An 18,527-nucleotide genomic window follows, 5' to 3' on the forward strand; every position below is an offset into this window, starting at 1 on the left:
CTGGATGATTGACTGATCTGGCCTTGTAACAATAACCAAAACGGCCTTGCTGTGCTGGTACTGCGAATGGCTGAAAGCAAGGGGAAACTACAGCCGTAATTTTTCCCGAGGGCATGCAGCTTTACTGTATGATTACATGATGATGGCGTCCTCTTGGGTAAAATATTCCGGAGGTAAAATAGTCCCCCATTCGGATCTCCGGGCGGGGACTACTCAAGAGGATGTCGTTATCAGGAGAAAGAAAACTGGCGTTCTACGGATCGGAGCGTGGAATGTCAGATCCCTTAATCGGGCAGGTAGGTTAGAAAATTTAAAAAGGGAAATGGATAGGTTAAAGTTAAATATAGTGGGAATTAGTGAAGTTCGGTGGCAGGAGGAACAAGACTTTTGGTCAGGTGAATACAGGGTTATAAATACAAAATCAAATAGGGGTAATGCAGGAGTAGGTTTAATAATGAATAGGAAAATAGGAATGTGGGTAAGCTACTACAAACAGCATAGTTAACGCATTATTGTGGCCAAGATAGATACGAAGCCCACGCCTGCTACAGTAGTACAAGTTTATATGCCAACTATCTCCACAGATGACAAAGAGACTCATGAAATGTATGATGAGATAAAAGAAATTATTCAGATAGTGAAGGGAGACGAAAATTTAATAGTCATGGTTGACTGGAAGTCGAGAGTAGGAAAAGGGAGAGAAGGAAACATAGTAGGTGAATATGGATTGGGGCTAAGAAATGAAAGAGGAAGCCGCCTGGTAGAGTTTTGCACAGAGCATAACTTAATCATAGCTAACACTTGGTTCAAGAATCATGAAAGAAGGTTGTATACATGGAAGAATCCTGGAGATACTAAAAGGTATCAGATATGGTAAGACAGAGATTTAGGAACCAGGTTTTAAATTGCAAGACATTTCCAGGGGCATATGTGGACTGTGACCACAATCTATTGGTTATGAACTGTAGATTAAAACTGAAGAAACTGCAAAAAGGTGGAAATTTAAGGAGATGGGACCTGGATAAACTGAAAGAACCTGGGGTTGTGCAGAGTTTCAGGGAGAGCATAAGGGAACAATCGACAGGAATGGGGGAAAGAAGTACAGTAGAAGAAGAATGGGTAGTTCTGAGGGATGAACTAGTGAAGGCAGCAGAGGATCAAGTAGGTAAAAAGACGAGGGCTAGTAGAAATCCTTGGGTAACAGAAGAAATATTGAATTTAATTGATGAAAGGAGAAAATATAAAAATGCAGTAAGTGAAACAGGCAAAAAGGAATACAAACGTCTCAAAAATGAGATCGACAGGAAGTGCAAAATGGCTAAACAGGGATGGCTAGAGGACAAATGTAAGGATGTAGAGGCCTATCTCACTAGGGGTAAGATAGATACCGCCTACAGGAAAATTAAAGAGACCTTTGGAGATAAGAGAACGACTTGTATGAATATCAAGAGCTCAGATGGAAACCCAGTTCTAAGCAAAGAAGGGAAAGCAGAAAGGTGGAAGGAGTATATAGAGGGTCTATACAAGGGCGATGTACTTGAGGACAATATTATGGAAATGGAAGAGGATGTAGATGAAGATGAAATGGGAGATACGATACTGCGTGAAGAGTTTGACAGAGCACTGAAGGACCTGAGTCGAAACAAGGCCCCCGGAGTAGACAATATTCCATTGGAACTACTGACGGCCGTGGGAGAGCCAGTCCTGACAAAACTCTACCATCTGGTGAGCAAGATGTATGAAACAGGCGAAATACCCTCAGACTTCAAGAAGAATATAATAATTCCAATCCCGAAGAAAGCAGGTGTTGACAGATGTGAAAATTACCGAACTATCAGCTTAATAAGTCACAGCTGCAAAATACTAACACGAATTCTTTACAGACGAATGGAAAAACTAGTAGAAGCCAACCTCGGGGAAGATCAGTTTGGATTCCGTAGAAACACTGGAACACGTGAGGCAATACTGACCTTACGACTTATCTTAGAAGAAAGATTAAGGAAAGGCAAACCTACGTTTCTAGCATTTGTAGACTTAGAGAAAGCTTTTGACAATGTTGACTGGAATACTCTCTTTCAAATTCTAAAGGTGGCAGGGGTAAAATACAGGGAGCGAAAGGCTATTTACAATTTGTACAGAAACCAGATGGCAGTTATAAGAGTCGAGGGACATGAAAGGGAAGCAGTGGTTGGGAAGGGAGTAAGACAGGGTTGTAGCCTCTCCCCGATGTTGTTCAATCTGTATATTGAGCAAGCAGTAAAGGAAACAAAAGAAAAATTCGGGGTAGGTATTAAAATTCATGGAGAAGAAATAAAAACTTTGAGGTTCGCCGATGACATTGTAATTCTGTCAGAGACAGCAAAGGACTTGGAAGAGCAGTTGAATGGAATGGACAGTGTCTTGAAAGGAGGATATAAGATGAACATCAACAAAAGCAAAACGAGAGTAATGGAATGTAGTCTAATTAAGTCGGCTGATGCTGAGGGAATTAGATTAGGAAATGAGGCACTTAAAGTAGTAAAGGAGTTTCGCTATTTGGGGAGCAAAATAACTGATGATGGTCGAAGTAGAGAGGATATAAAATGTAGGCTGGCAATGGCAAGGAAAGCGTTTCTGAAGAAGAGGAATTTGTTAACATCCAGTATTGATTTAAGTGTCAGGAAGTCATTTCTGAAAGTATTCGTATGGAGTGTAGCCATGTATGGAAGTGAAACATGGACGATAAATAGTTTGGACAAGAAGAGAATAGAAGCTTTCGAAATGTGGTGCTACAGAAGAATGCTGAAGATTAGATGGGTAGATCACATAACTAATGAGGAAGTATTGAATAGGATTGGGGAGAAGAGAAGTTTGTGGCACAACTTGACCAGAAGAAGGGATCGGTTGGTAGGACATGTTCTGAGGCATCAAGGGATCACCAATTTAGTATTGGAGGGCAGCGTGGAGGGTAAACATCGTAGAGGGAGACCAAGAGATGAATACACTAAGCAGATTCAGAAGGATGTAGGTTGCAGTAGGTACTGGGAGATGAAAAAGCTTGCACAGGATAGAGTAGCATGGAGAGCTGCATCAAACCAGTCTCAGGACTGAAGACCACAACAACAACAATAGAAGAGTTAATTTCGATTTTGTCTTACAAATTTATTTTCTTCACCAAACCCCAAAAGTTACCCATGTAGAATGGCACACACGGTTGCAGCAAAGTTGGTAGATCACATGGCTGCTTTCAGTGGTGACCCTGCCTTTGATGAGGTAGGAAGTGCCTATGATAGGACTGGAGTAGACACTTGTGAGAGGATGTTTGAGATAGGGCTTGCTTTCAGGTCTAGTGCGGGGATAAGTGCCATGGAGAAGAGTTATGAGCAGGGGTGAAACAAACAGATAAGGAAATTGTGTAGATGGGTGGCAGAATACCACAGCAGGAGAGGTGGGGAGGAAATTTCACATTTCAAGACATGACAAGAGGTAGCCGAAATGTTGGCAGAGAACATGATTGATTTCCTTGACAGTGGATAGTAGGTACCTAGAGAGACAAGGCAGAGAGATCTGTCTCTCGACAAGAATGGGAGGGTAATTTTGATCTGTGAAGGCATCAGTGAGACCTTCAGCATATGAGGAAACAGGCTGACCATCACCTCACATGCGACAACCACATGTGGCTAGGCTGTATGGAAGCACTTCTTGGTGCGGAATGGGTGGCTGCCATTTAAATAGAGGTACTGTTGGTGATTGGTAGATTTGATGTGGACAGAGGTACTGATGGAGACATCCATGAGGTGTAGGTCAACTTTGAGGAAGGTGGTTTGTTGGGTTGAGGAGGACAAGGTGAAGCAAATGAGGCAAAAAGTGTTTATGTTCGGGCTAATATGGATTGGGCCTCCTCACTCACAGTGCAGGTCAAGATGATGACAACATTGAATGTGAACCAGGTGAGAGGTTCAGGATTCTGCATGGCTAGGAAGGATTCCTCTATACGACCCATGAATTGTTTGGCAAATGGGTGCCCATGGCTGTATTGTGGATTTATTTGTAGGTGATGCTTACAAAGGAGAATATAGTTGCTCATGATGACCAAGAAGGACACTGCAGTCAGTCAGGCATTAAGAATGGTGATGTTTAATGATGATGAGGCCATGAGAGTAGGGATGATAGTATAGAGGGAATTGGCATCTGCAGTGGTGAGCAGGTTACTGTGTGGTAAAAGGACTCGCACACACTCCACAGTTCCTGACCTGAAGTGGGAAATATCCTCCCTACCCTTCCCATGGTAGTCATCTACCATCCACCAAACCTATAAAACATATTTGTCCATCCTTATTACACCAGTGCTCACAACCCCTTTGCACCATGACTCCTATTCATATAACAGAACTACATGCAAGGCCTGTCCCATACATCCTTCCACTACCAACTACTCCAGTCCTGTCACAGGTGTCCCAAACCCCATCAAAGGCAGAGCCAACTGTGAAATCAACCATGAGGTTCACTGATTATCCTGGAACCACTGTGCAGTACTCTCACTAACAAGCTGTCTGTCCACCCAAGTTGTTTACACATCATCTAACATGATGTCTTTGGCTTAAACATCTGCTCACAGCTGTGCTGTTTCCATCCCAAAGTCACCAACTTTTCTGAACTGTGTTTGTGGGAACTTTCCCTATAACATCTCCTTCATTCCTGTAACCCCCCTCCCCGTCGCAACTTCTACCTGTCCTTGTACGCAGCTGCCTCTATAGACTTCATTACTCCTACTCTGGCCTCACATGTGCCTATTATCCCCCAGTGCACCTGCAGAGTCCCTTCCTCTTCACTGGTTTTCTGCTTCTCCCTTGCTACCCTCTCCACCCCACCTATTCTCCCCCAGCACAGCCTTCCAATGTTGGACATAGCAGCACACCAGTCTGTCACTGCCATGTCCCTACACATTACCATAGGCAGAATTATGGGGTATTCAACCACTTCTACCCTGTTATTTGTCTCAGTCCCCACCCCACACTACTAATCTACCCCCACCATCTGCCACAAGTGTGAGAGCAGCTGCTGCAGTCTGGCCTTTATATCCAGAGATGACTGTGGCTATGGGCGTGTGAATTATATGATTATGAATATGTACGCACGCACGTGCACTCGTGTGTACGCGTGCGCATTCCAAATATAACCGTTGGTGTCTACTTTAGATGCTTGAAGGACTGTTCAGTTATCACATGTGCTTTGTCTGCCAAGACCAAGTCTCAACCCTCGATCGTATGCTTGAGTCATCAGCAAACAATACAGCCACTGAACTTCCCTTAAAACTCATTTGAACATCATTCATGTAGGTTAAGAATGAGACTGGGTCCAGTGTCCATTATTTTGGGACCCCAAATATTATGTTCACCCATTCTGAGGTTAGTTTCATGTCTTTAATACAGCCTGTTAATGAGACCTTCTGCCCCCCCAGTATATTTATTCCACAGTGAAATTTATCATAAATATTTATCTCTCTTTTTTAAACCAATTGCTCAGTACTGGAAATAATAATCTAGATGAAGGTTTCATGTCATTTACTTTGGTCCAGAAAGGTGATCATTATTTAGGAACCCACAATTTAAGTAACTTGCAAGCAGCCATAAGGAGTTAATTTACTAATAAAATTCAGTTTAAGAGAATTATAAAGGATATATTGGTGGCCAACTACTGGTAATCCATTGATGAATTTAGTAGTGATATATGTATTATGTATTAATAATATTAAACTACTACATAAAATTTGATTTTTAGCCTATTTTCTTCACTTCATGGAACAGGCTTACAGTCTGTTACATCTTCCCTGAAGTAGGTCTTCCTCTATCTCTCTTTCTTACTGGTTTATAATTGCTTACATGTTTGACTAATCTGACTTCAGCCATTCTGTGGATATGTTGTTTCCATTTCACACATCCTTGCTCTGTTTCTCATTTGTACAGTATATAGCAAGTTGTTCTCCTGCTTTGCACTTGACCTCTAATGCTACATCTGTAACTTACCTAAAAAAATTCATTACAGTGTGTTCTTGTCTTCCTTAGTTAAGCTCCAAGGTTTGCTTCTATGTTTTAGAATATGTTAGCCATTGTTTTTTTAAAATATTGACTTTGTAATCCTCCTCGTCTTCTCTGCTATTACTCTGTGTTTGGTGCTCAGTGTGACAGGTTACTTCCTATCTTGGTTCACAGAGCCCAGGTCATCTCAGTCTCTTGAGAGCTTTCCAGCTGAGTCAGTCCATCTTGAGCTCACCTTTCATTAGAATGGTTATAGTGGAAGACATATCACATATGTGTTATGCTACAGACCAACAGTGTATAGGTGAGTGATGATAATACCAATATAGCATTTAAGTCTATGGCCTTTTTCCCTTATGCAGGAAGTATTTCTCACAGGGCTGATTTTATTTTATGGAAATATGATGTGAAACATGTTTTTTTGACTACCATCTAAGATTATGGTCCTTTTAGGATCTGTAAAGTAGGCCTTTATTTGGGGCAGGAGGGCGTCTACTATATGTCTTGCAGTTGTGGCAAGAATATCATCTTGAGTACATTACAGTATGAATTTCAGAAGAGGTGCTCAATGACATTTTCATGCTGCCTCACCAAATTTTATAAGCATTAATTTAAAAAATAGCACCATCTGGCATTTTCTGTGACCTATCTAAGATACATGAATGTGTGAAGCTCAGTGTTCCCTTAGATAAGTTGAGATTTTGTGGAACTGATGGTGTAGCCAGCCAATGGATAACGTCATATCTAAGCAAAAGAATGCAGAAAACTGTGGTTAATAATTCAGCTAATGCAACCAGTGGATATTTTTCTGACTGGGGAGAAATCACTGTGGGATTCCACAAGGCTCAATCTGATGTCCCCAATTGTTTGTCATTTTGTAAAAGATCTTTGTCTAATATACAACAAGCAGAATTAGTTCCTTTATGGATGACAATTGTATTGTAATCAATCCAGACACACACAGTAAATGGTAAATAATATTCGTTGAAGTATCACTGAGTGGTTTTCTGCAAATGGTCTCATTTTCAGATTCAGAAAGACACAACATATTTAGTTCTGCATATCTAAGGGTACCACACCGATGATAAGTGTAACACACAGTGAGGAAGTCATAAATAATGTGGATACTTCAAAATTCTTAAGTTTCAGTATTGATGAGAATTTTAACAGGAAAAAGGACATTTTTGGAACTCCTAAAACAACTTTGTTGAACCACATTTGCACTTTGAATTACTGGAAATCTTGGGGAGAATCAAATAACTAAGTCAACATATTTTGTGCATTTTCATTCAATAATGGAATAATGTTCTGGGGTAACTTTGCAAAAGATAGTCTACATTGATCAAAAACGTGATGTAGGAATGATATATACAATCACCTTGCAGATATCTGTTTAAGGAATAAGGAATCTTTACTACTGCTTCACAGTATATTTATTCCCTCATGAAATTTGTTGCAAATAATCCACTGCAATTCAAAAGGAATAATGATGTACATAATCACAATATAAAAAGAAAAAAATGACATTCATTACTCCATGTTAAGGTTGTCTTTAGCACAAAAGGAGTGTGCAATGTTGGCGCCAAAAATTTTGATCACTTGCCCAAGGACATAAAATGTCTGATGGACAACAAAGTTAAATAAAAAAATAAAAAGGGAAAGGTTCTCCTTGATACTGTCTTCTGTTTCCTGGAAGAACTACTTTTGTAATCCGTAAAAGGTGGAGTGTAGCCATTACTAACTCCCACATTTACATAAGAATGTGTAATATGAATGTAAAATAACTTGTTTCACATATTACAATTAATTGTACAAATGATTCATGAACACATGAAACTAACTAACTAATTAACTGACACAAACAGCTTTAAGCTGTATGGTGACAGTTTGTTGTTAATACAGTATACAGTTGAAGTTTCCACTATTTGCTTGTGTTTTCTTAGTGTATACATAGACTCTTATCACATCCCTGAAGGCTCTCCTTCATGGTGGAATCTGCATAATGAACAAATGAATCAATGTATAAAGATGTATGCACTATACCTATCTTACCACCACTTTAAACAGACTGTGTTAGACAAAGGTATGAGTAGGATGTTGATACCAATTAAATGTATGTTTCAGATGAACCTTATAATATGTCTCAGAACATGTTATTAACTTTGAATTCTGTTATCACTCATTATTGAATTTCTGTAGTAAAATTTGCCCACTGCACAATATTTGTTTTAAAAGAAGTTTTACAATGCCAAAAATATACTTAAAAAGATACAAAAGGGCACTTGAAATTAGATCAATTCTGAAACTGTTTTACAGTAACAAATATATTTACTATCTTACCTAGCCTTTTTGGACACTTAAACACTTAAAATACATATATACTATTTGCAAAAAATTTAAAATGTAATTAAAAGTTTTAGGTTAGGAAACAAGTTTTATTCTCTAGGTGTAAATAAAATATGCCCCATTGCTTACAGGCAACTGAAGTTTTGAACTGAATGAAATATAGCTTCACAGTCATAATTTGCTACATTCCACATGTGGATTAGGTATTTCATCTTCTCTGTGGTGCATGCATGTGTTGGCAACATTTTATTGTACAGCAAGTATCGCACAGTTGTTCTGAAACAATGAGAAATTTGTTTATTATTGTTCCTTATAGAACACACAATTTCAATTGGTTTGATAGAGTCAGACCGCTTCATCTTCAATAGGCTGCTGATAGAATAAAAGAGAACATAGATTGAGAAAATTGTTAGCAAGATTGTCATCAAACTAGCAAAGTAGTGAAACAAAATAAAATTTTGAACCCTGTCTTCAAATACTCTTTCACAATGGAGACTCAATGAATGATGCCATCATTCAACAGAATTTGTATTTAATTTAGCAGAGAACTGCTCTTAGAGATTAGAAAAGGGCAATGGGCACATCCATTTATTATACATGAAGTACAAACAATCCACAATACTACTGTCCAATATTATGATCTTTCTTTTGTATGGATAGGGCCTTAAGAATATACATCTACTCCACAATTCTCGCCCATTCCCTTTTGTCTAATGCACTAGTTGGTCAGCACTGATATTCATTCTTCTTACATCATTTCGAATATTGTCATGCCATCTTCTTCTTCTTCTTCTTCTTCTTCTTCTTCTTCTTCTTCTTCCTGCTCTCCTAGTCCTACACCTACTCACATTCCACCTATTTTGCTAGTGAATCCTATATTAGATAATCTAGTTATTTATTTTCATGTTTTATGGGTCATAATTTTAATTCTTTACAATTATGCAAAAATAATTTTAATCTAACTTTGTCGAAGTCCTATTTAGGGTAAATCCAAACAACAGGTTACCCTGCCTAAAGAGTACCTCCATCAGTATAAAGAAACTGGTGATGTAAGCACTCACAATATGAAGTCTGACAAAGAAGATGGGATGCTTACTAGACATCATAAAGAAGAACAAAGAACTGGACATTTCAGAGGCTTAACAATCTTTCATTAAAAAGTAAAACAATCTTTGAACTACATCGTATTGTGTGTCACAGAACACTGGTGTAGATACACAGAAATTCAATGTCAGTATTAACATTGTTTGAAAAACAGAATCTCACTGCAGAAATTCTTCACTATGTGGAGGAACATTTATTTATATCAGAAAAGCAACAATTGAAACACTTACCTTAGTACAGTTACTTATGACGGTCAAACTGAAGTATCAGTCATTGAATTACTGGGGCTTGACATCAGCAAGAAATTAATCTTTTGCACGTACCAGTTACCTAATGGTAGTGTATATAACAGAAGTGCTTGTGTAAGTCTCAACCACAAAAGTTGAGATAATTTTGTGTACAGTCATAGACATAACAAAAATTGTCACAGATGACACTAGTTGTCCCTTGTAGACATCCTTCACAGTTTAGCATGCGCTGCTGGTCAACAGTGTGACAAGGATAACTACAATGACAGAACTAGTGTAAAATGACCACTGACCACAAATACTGACGGGGGAAAGTGTGATGTAGCTGTAGAAGATCTTCAACTCAAACGCCATACTTGCCAAATAGTAAGTGCTCATGGTCAACGGGTAGTGCCTCTGACTAGTAACCTTTCCATTCAAGGCCAGTTCATGGTTGACAGAGTATCAACACATTGTGACGGCAGTCATGATTTTGGCCATTAATAATGTGAAGTCTGAAATTATTTTTGGTCGTGAACATTCACAGTCTTTCAGTTACAAATTCAGGATGCTATGTATCTCATTTCTGACTCCGCCATGTTCCAGGCACAGGAAAATCTTAAAGAGGCCCACATCACACTTAAACTGATGGCCATTCTGGAAGTGTGTCGTAGTTGAGCTGTCAATTTTCTCTGTGGCAGGCTGCCAAGAGGCAGCTGGACAGGGTGCTGGGGCTGGGCATCACTGCACCCATTCCTTCCAGCCAGAGGGCTGTGTGTCTGTTTGTTATCCAGAAATCTATGGAAGTACTTCGTTTGTGTGGGGATTTCAAGTCCACCCTTAACATCCAATCAGTAGTGGATTGCTACCGTATTTTCCACCTTGAAGAAACACTTGTGAAACTGGTGGGTGATGAGTATATTTTAAAAACTGATATTGCAGTGGCATGAATGTAGCTTTGGCTGGATTCTGCATCTCAAAATATTATGGTCATCAACACTCCCTCCACATTGTGTGCCATTATACATTCTGAAATTCAGCACTGTGAGTGCATCCACAATTTTCCACAGCTTTTTTGAACAGTTAACACGTCATGAACCATGGACATTGCTGTAGGTGGGGAGGCTTGCGTACCTCAGCGATACAGATGGCCGTACCGTAGGTGCAACGACAACGGAGGGTTATCTGTTGAGAGGCCAGACAATCGTGTGGTTCCTGAAGAGGGGCATGCAGCCTTTTCAGTAGTTGCAGGGGCAACAGTCTGGATGATTGACTGATCTGGCCTTGTAACACTAACCAAAACGGCCTTGCTGTTGTGGTACTGCGAACAGCTGAAAGCAAGGGGAAACTACATCCGTAATTTTTCCCGAGGGCATGCAGCTTTACTATATGGTTAAATGATGATGGCGTCATCTTGGGTAAAATATTCTGGAGGTAAAATAGTCCCCCATTCGGATCTCCGGGCAGGGACTACTCAAGAGGATGTCGTTATCAGAAGAAAGAAAACTGGCGTTCTATGGATCAGAGCATGCAATGTCAGATCCCTTAATCGGGCAGGTAGGTTAGAAAATTTAAAAAGGGAAATGGATAGGTTAAAGTTAAATATAGTGGGAATTAGTGAAGTTCGGTGGCAGGAGGAACAAGACTTTTGGTCAGGTGAATACAGGGTTATAAATACAAAATCAAATAGGGGTAATGCAGGAGTAGGTTTAATAATGAATAGGAAAATAGGAATGTGGGTAAGCTACTACAAACAGCATAGTTAACGCATTATTGTGGCCAAGATAGATACGAAGCCCACGCCTGCTACAGTAGTACAAGTTTATATGCCAACTATCTCCACAGATGACAAAGAGACTCATGAAATGTATGATGAGATAAAAGAAATTATTCAGATAGTGAAGGGAGACGAAAATTTAATAGTCATGGTTGACTGGAAGTCGAGAGTAGGAAAAGGGAGAGAAGGAAACATAGTAGGTGAATATGGATTGGGGCTAAGAAATGAAAGAGGAAGCCGCCTGGTAGAGTTTTGCACAGAGCATAACTTAATCATAGCTAACACTTGGTTCAAGAATCATGAAAGAAGGTTGTATACATGGAAGAATCCTGGAGATACTAAAAGGTATCAGATATGGTAAGACAGAGATTTAGGAACCAGGTTTTAAATTGCAAGACATTTCCAGGGGCATATGTGGACTGTGACCACAATCTATTGGTTATGAACTGTAGATTAAAACTGAAGAAACTGCAAAAAGGTGGAAATTTAAGGAGATGGGACCTGGATAAACTGAAAGAACCTGGGGTTGTGCAGAGTTTCAGGGAGAGCATAAGGGAACAATCGACAGGAATGGGGGAAAGAAGTACAGTAGAAGAAGAATGGGTAGTTCTGAGGGATGAACTAGTGAAGGCAGCAGAGGATCAAGTAGGTAAAAAGACGAGGGCTAGTAGAAATCCTTGGGTAACAGAAGAAATATTGAATTTAATTGACGAAAGGAGAAAATATAAAATGCAGTAAATGAAGCAGGCAAAAAGGAACACAAACGTCTCAAAAATGAGTCGACAGGAAGTACAAAATGGCTAAGCAGGGATGGATAGAGGACAAATGTAAGGATGTAGAGGCTTATATCACTAGGGGTAAGATAGATACTACCTCCTTTGGAGAAACGAGAACCTCTTGCATGAATATCAAGAGCTTTGATGGAAACCCAGTTCTAAGCAAAGAAGGGAAAGCAGAAAGGTGGAAGGAAAATATAGAGGGTCTGTACAAGGGCAATGTACTTGAGCACAATATTACGGAAATGGGAGAGGATGTAGATGAAGATGAAATGGGAGACACGATACTGCGTGAAGAGTTTGACGGAGCACTGAAAGACCTGAGTCGAAACAAGGCCCCGGGAGTAGACAACATTCCATTAGAACTACTGATGGCCTTGGGAGAGCCAGTCCTGACAAAACTCTACCATCTGGTGAACAAGATGTATGAGACAGGCGAAATACCCTCAGACTTCAAGAAGAATATAAAAATTCCAATCCCAAAGAAAGCAGGTGTTGACAGATGTGAAAATTACCAAACTACCAGTTTAATAAGTCACAGCTGCAAAATACTAACACAAATTCTTTACAGACGAATGGAAAAACTGGTAGAAGCTGACCTCGGGGAAGATCAGTTTGGATTCCATAGAAATATGGGAACACGTGAGCCAATACTGACCCTACGACTTATATTAGAAGCTAGATTAAGGAAAGGCAAACCTACATTTCTAGCATTGGTAGACTTAGAGAAACTTTTGACAATGTTGACTGGAATACTCTTTCAAATTCTAGAGGTGGCAGGGGTAAAATTCAGGGAGCGACAGGCTATTTACAATTTGTACAGAAACCAGATGGCAGTTATAAGAGTCGAGTGCAATGAAAGGGAAGCAGTGGTTGGGAAGGGAGTGAGACAGATTTGTAGCCTCTCCCCGATGTTATCCAATCTGTGAATTTAGGAAGCAGTGAAGGAAACAAAAGAAAAATTCGGAGTAGGTATTAAAATCCACGGAGAAGAAATAAAAACTTAGAGGTTCGCCGATGACATTGTAATTCTGTCAGAGACAGCAAAGGACTTGGAAGAGCAGTTGAACGGAATGGATAGTGGTTGGTTGGTTGGTTGTTTTGGGGAAGGAGACCAGACAGCGAGGTCATCGGTGTCATCGGATTAGGGAAGGAAGTCGGCCGTGCCCTTTGAAAGGAACCATCCCGACATTTGCCCGGAGCGTTTTAGGGAAATCACGGAAATCCTAAATCAGGATGGCCGGACGCGGGATTGAACCGTCGTCCTCCCGAATGCAAGTCCAGTGTCTAACCACTGCGCCACCTCGCTCGGTAATGGATAGTGTCTTGAAAGGAGGATGTAAGATGAACATCAACAAAAGCAAAACAAGGATACTGGAATGTAGTCAAATTAAGTCGGGTGATGTTGAGGGAATTAGATTAGGAAATGAGACAAATTAGTAAAGGAGTTTTGCTGTTTGGGGAGCAAAATAACTGACGATGGTCGAAGTAGAGAAGATATAAAATGTAGACTGGCAATGGCAAGGAAAGCGTTTCTGAAGAAGAGGAATTTGTTAACATCGAGTATAGATTTAAGTGTCAGGAAGTCGTTTCTGAAAGTATTTGTATGGAGTGTAGCCACGTATGGAAGTGAAACATGGACGCTAAATAGTTTGGACAAGATGAGAATAGAAGCTTTCTAAATGTGAAGATTAAAAGGGTAGATCACACAACTAATGATGAAGTGTTGAATAGAACTGGGGAGAAGAGAAGTTTGTGACACAACTTGACACAAAGAAGGGACTGGTTAGTGGGACATGTTCTGAGGCATCAAGGGCTCACAAATTTAGCATTGTAGCACAGCGTGGAGGATAAAAATCGTAGAGGGAGACCAAGAGATGAATACACTAAGCAGATTCAGAAGGATGTAGGTTGCAGTAAGTACTGGGAGATGAAGAAGCTTTCACAGGATAGGGTAGCATGGAGAGCTGCATCAAACCAGTCTCAGGACTGAAGACCACAACAACAACAAGTCATATTCTGTGCTGGGCTGATGACATTAGTGCCACAGGTTCCTCACAGCAACACCATCTAACCAACCTTCAGATTCTGTTCACTGCATTGCAAGAGATGGGCCTTCAGTGTAATCTTCATAAAGTGAAATTTTTTCAGATTGAAATCAAGTACCTGGTCCACCACCTTTTGAAGGACAGCATCAAACCTCTGACATACTGCATAGTTGAGATTGATGACCTATCTAAACCATGAAACCTTAAGGCACTCCAGTCTCTTCTGGGCAAAAGAGTTATTATTTGAAATTTCTCTTGAATGAGGCAAATGCCATTCATCAACAGAACAAGTGCATAAAAAAGATTTCCTCCATTTGGTCTGCAGACTGTAACAGAGTATTTGCCCACATACAGTTGCTACTGAAGGCATTGCCATACATCAATAGCTTTATGCCAGGGAAATCACTTGTCCTCTCAATGGGTGCATCCTAATGGGTTCTTGGAGTGGTTTTGGCTCACAAAAAATACCGATAGTTGTAAACACCCTACTTTTCATGCACTCTAAACATTGACAGCCACTCAGCACAATAATTCTCAGATGTGAAAGGGCAATTTAGCCATCATGAATGCAGTCTGGAACTTCCACATAATCTTCTACGCACCTGGTCCAATTTTGTGCTTAGTTTTTTTGTATGTAATTAATTTCCTAATTTATTTTGTCCATTCCTAGTTAATATCTTTTGCTACAGATTATAGGGTGAAATCAATAATTGTTTCACAAATTAGATTCTATTGTTGACTTATAGACTAATATAAATTCTGTATTAATTATAAACATTTGGAAGAAGAACTACTAGGATTCTTAAAGTATTTATTTGGCTCTATTCGAAAACATTAGGAAAGCCAGCCCTTAATTCTAAAATAATTACCGGGTTTGTCAAAAGTATTGTTTGTATAACTATATCTCTTAATTTCATTATTTAAACAAATGATTTGGCCTAATCTTTGTGGTAGAAGGAACTGTTAAAAAGAAGAACTTTTTTGATTTATATGGTTAATTGAATGAGATTTGTTTTAATTTTAATTTCTGTAACTTAAACATCTAACAGTGTATAGTTTCAGTGCCTATTATTGTGAAGATATATGAAGGACCAAATTTTGGCCCCAAGACTTGGTAATGAGGCTTATCAACATTTACCAATAGTTAACTGGCCATATAATTATGCAGTATTGGGAGATTGTGATCAGTGAAAGTAAAGAACTGTGAAATGTGATTGTGCAACTGTTGGCTACATCATTTACAGTTGTTAGTGTTGAACTCCCACCCCCTGTTTTGCAGCCAGTAAAACAATGCAATACGTTGACTCAGAGGACTATCAATGAAGAAATACAGTAGGTGAACATCATACACATGAAGGATACATTTCTAATAGTGGACTATGGCATGGTGCAGGCTATCTGGTAAGACCCTATGCTCTAAGAGATAGCTGATTTTATGTGCAATGGTTAAACCAAGTGACTGTTTCCCAAGCTTGGACAGCACATGGGTCATTGTCTCTCTGGTTCTGCAGGCTCCTATCCTTCCTCTGCTACATCGTGGCCACTGGGGTATGAGCCACATAAAGGTCCTTGCATATTTTTGTCTACTGATCTGGCATCGATTTCCAACAGAGATCATCCACAAGTGGAAAAAGCATAGAAGAGCAGGTGGTACCACCAAGAATTTTGTTCCATGGCCCATGCCAAGCCAGCCAAAGGACTGTATCCTGATTGACTCTGTGGGCCTATTCTGTAATTCTGTTCTGTTGGTGACAGCTGACACACTGTTCATTTATCCACAAGTCGCACCCTAGTGTCCCACAACCATGGAAGCTAACATGCGGGTTCTCATCCTGGTCTTTGTTATTAAAGGATTTCCCCTGACAAACATATCCAATAATGGTCCACAGTTCGCATCAGTGTCGCTCAAGACTTCTGTGTCAGCAACAGTACTACACATCTCATGTCCATACTGTTTCACCCTCAATCGAATGGGGAGGTGGAGTGTATGGTGTGCACCCTTAACATACAGTTAAAAAACTGCTTGGCAAACTAGTCAGCAGACTCAGTGCTACCTTTGTTTTTCAGCACTTACAGGACCACACCACTGCATGGTACGAGCCTGGCAGAGATCCTACATAGGTGGCAGATCCAGATACTGTTAAAGTTACTGTGCCCAATGCCACAGCCTGAGTTGCACTTGTGCCTTTGTGACACATCCATGGTGTCCATTTCAGTCAGTGGACTGAATGGACACCAGTTTTTTTTTTTTTTTTTTAGGGTGCAAAAACAACTAGAGTCCTGTCAGAACCATAGAGCACAAAGATGAAAAAGAAGTTAAAAGCAACTATACATTAAGCCCAGTTGACGGAAGGAAAGACAGCTAAAAACAGAGACATGGAGAAAGGTCCATAAAATTGCTGTAGAGACAACGGAAGTCCTGACCAAAATATTAAATGTCCTTCACCATATTGTTATGATGGATGAAAGGTAAAACACATTTGACAGCCCGTATGTCATTCGCTAAAATGGCGAACAACTCTGAAGACAAACATAATTAATAATGTAAGTAGTTAAAAACAGGGCATTCCATCAGGAAATGGTGAACCGTCGAAGGTTGAGGACAATGGGTACAAAGCGGCGGTGGTGGTGGTGGTGGTGGTGGTGGTGGTGGTGGTGGTGGTGGTGGGGGATCATCACTTAACAAATGATGATGGCTAAAAAGAGAGGGGCCATTATGCAATCTCCTCGCAATAAGAGCCAAGCTGCTGGGAGAGGTTTCATTCCCTAGAGCTTATTTCTGTGAAGCAAAGGCCAGTGGTGATGCCAAAAATGGAAGAACTAGTGGGCCAAGGTACAAGGACTGCAGCCTTGGAAGCAGCATCAGAGGGCTCATTTCTTGTCAGACCAAGTGACCAGGGACCCACTAACATCACAGTGGCTCCATCAACAGTGAACAAGTGAAAGTTTTCCTGAACCCACTGTGCTAAGGGATTGACAGTGTACAGTACACACAAGCTCTGAAGGGCACAGAGAGTTGGAGGAAATGACAGTTTAAAATCCTGTGTTGTTGGATGTATTTTGTGGCCTGATACTGGCAAAGAGCTCCACTGTAAATACCAAAAGCCAATACCGAAAATTGTTGGTGCCAGTGACGGAGGCATATCTGACATCATGATCAGCCTTAGAGCCATTGGCGTACACAAAGTCACTATCGTGAAGTTCCGTACGAAGGTTGAGGAACTTAAGGTGATAGAGCAAGTTTGGAGTAGAGTCATTAGGAAGTAAATAAAGCCCAAGGTGAAAATGGGCCACCACACGAAGCCAAGGTGGTGAAGGGTTCACACCCATTTGGAAAGTCGCAGGTAGTAGGGAGCTAAGCTGCTAGAGTAATAGCCAAAAGCAAACTCCAGGAAGTAACAGGAAAGAGGGACTTGTCCCGTACTGGAGGGTCATCGAAGATGGGGGTGTAGGATGAGTGGCCAGCCATGGCAGACACATTGCATGTGAACCTGTTGAGAAAATCACAGCTGTGTGACAGTGGTAGTTTGGCAGCTTCTGGATTCAGGCTCTCAAATGGGCTAGTCTAAAAGGCAGCAGTGGCCATGTGGATGCCACGATGGTGGATTGTATTGAAATGGCATAAGATGGATGGGTGTGCAGATGCATACACAAAACACTCATAATCTAGATTTAAATGGACAAGGAACCAGTACAAATGAAGGAGGGTCGTCCGATCCACTGAATAGGAAGCTAGTTTACATTCAGAAGCAGAAACATTAAGACTTAAGAATGAATAAGTAAAAATTCCTAGTTGTAGTAAGTGCAAGTGTGAAGATTAGTCTAGAGTGAGAGTGATCAGTTTGTGATGTTTGCCTGCTTTATTTATTTGTTGATAGTCCTCAGTGTCAGTGTACTAAGTTGTGAAACTGGCTGAAACATGGGGGTTGGAAGTTCAATTCTGACTACTGTAAATGCTGTAGCCGACAGGTGCACATTTGCGTTTCACAGTTCTTTACTTTCACTGTTCACAACCTCCCAATAATACACAGTTTTAAGGCCAGTGCACTATTGTTTAACTTTTGATAAGCCTCACTAATAGTTTGCAGGAAAACATCAACACACTGCTACAATAGTTTACTGTTGAAATTCTACAATCAGTAAAAATCTAACCACACAGTTCACAGTTCTTGTAGAATAAAATGGTACGTATTGAACAGACACTGTCATTGGTATAACACATGGCCTAATTT

General features: G+C 40.3%; 1 protein-coding gene across 1 annotated transcript in view; it reads right to left on the minus strand.

The window, feature by feature from the left end:
- The window catches only part of LOC124795649, a 286,381-nt gene that overhangs the window by 85,094 nt on the left and 182,760 nt on the right, over nucleotides 1–18,527 (minus strand). Inside the window, exon 10 of the mRNA XM_047259722.1 lies at nucleotides 8,493–8,639. Coding sequence (XP_047115678.1) covers nucleotides 8,493–8,639 — 147 coding nt within the window. The remainder of the gene's footprint in view (nucleotides 1–8,492; nucleotides 8,640–18,527) is intronic.

The sequence above is a fragment of the Schistocerca piceifrons genome, chromosome 4 (genome assembly GCF_021461385.2).
Source record: "Schistocerca piceifrons isolate TAMUIC-IGC-003096 chromosome 4, iqSchPice1.1, whole genome shotgun sequence".
NCBI lineage: Eukaryota > Metazoa > Arthropoda > Insecta > Orthoptera > Acrididae > Schistocerca > Schistocerca piceifrons.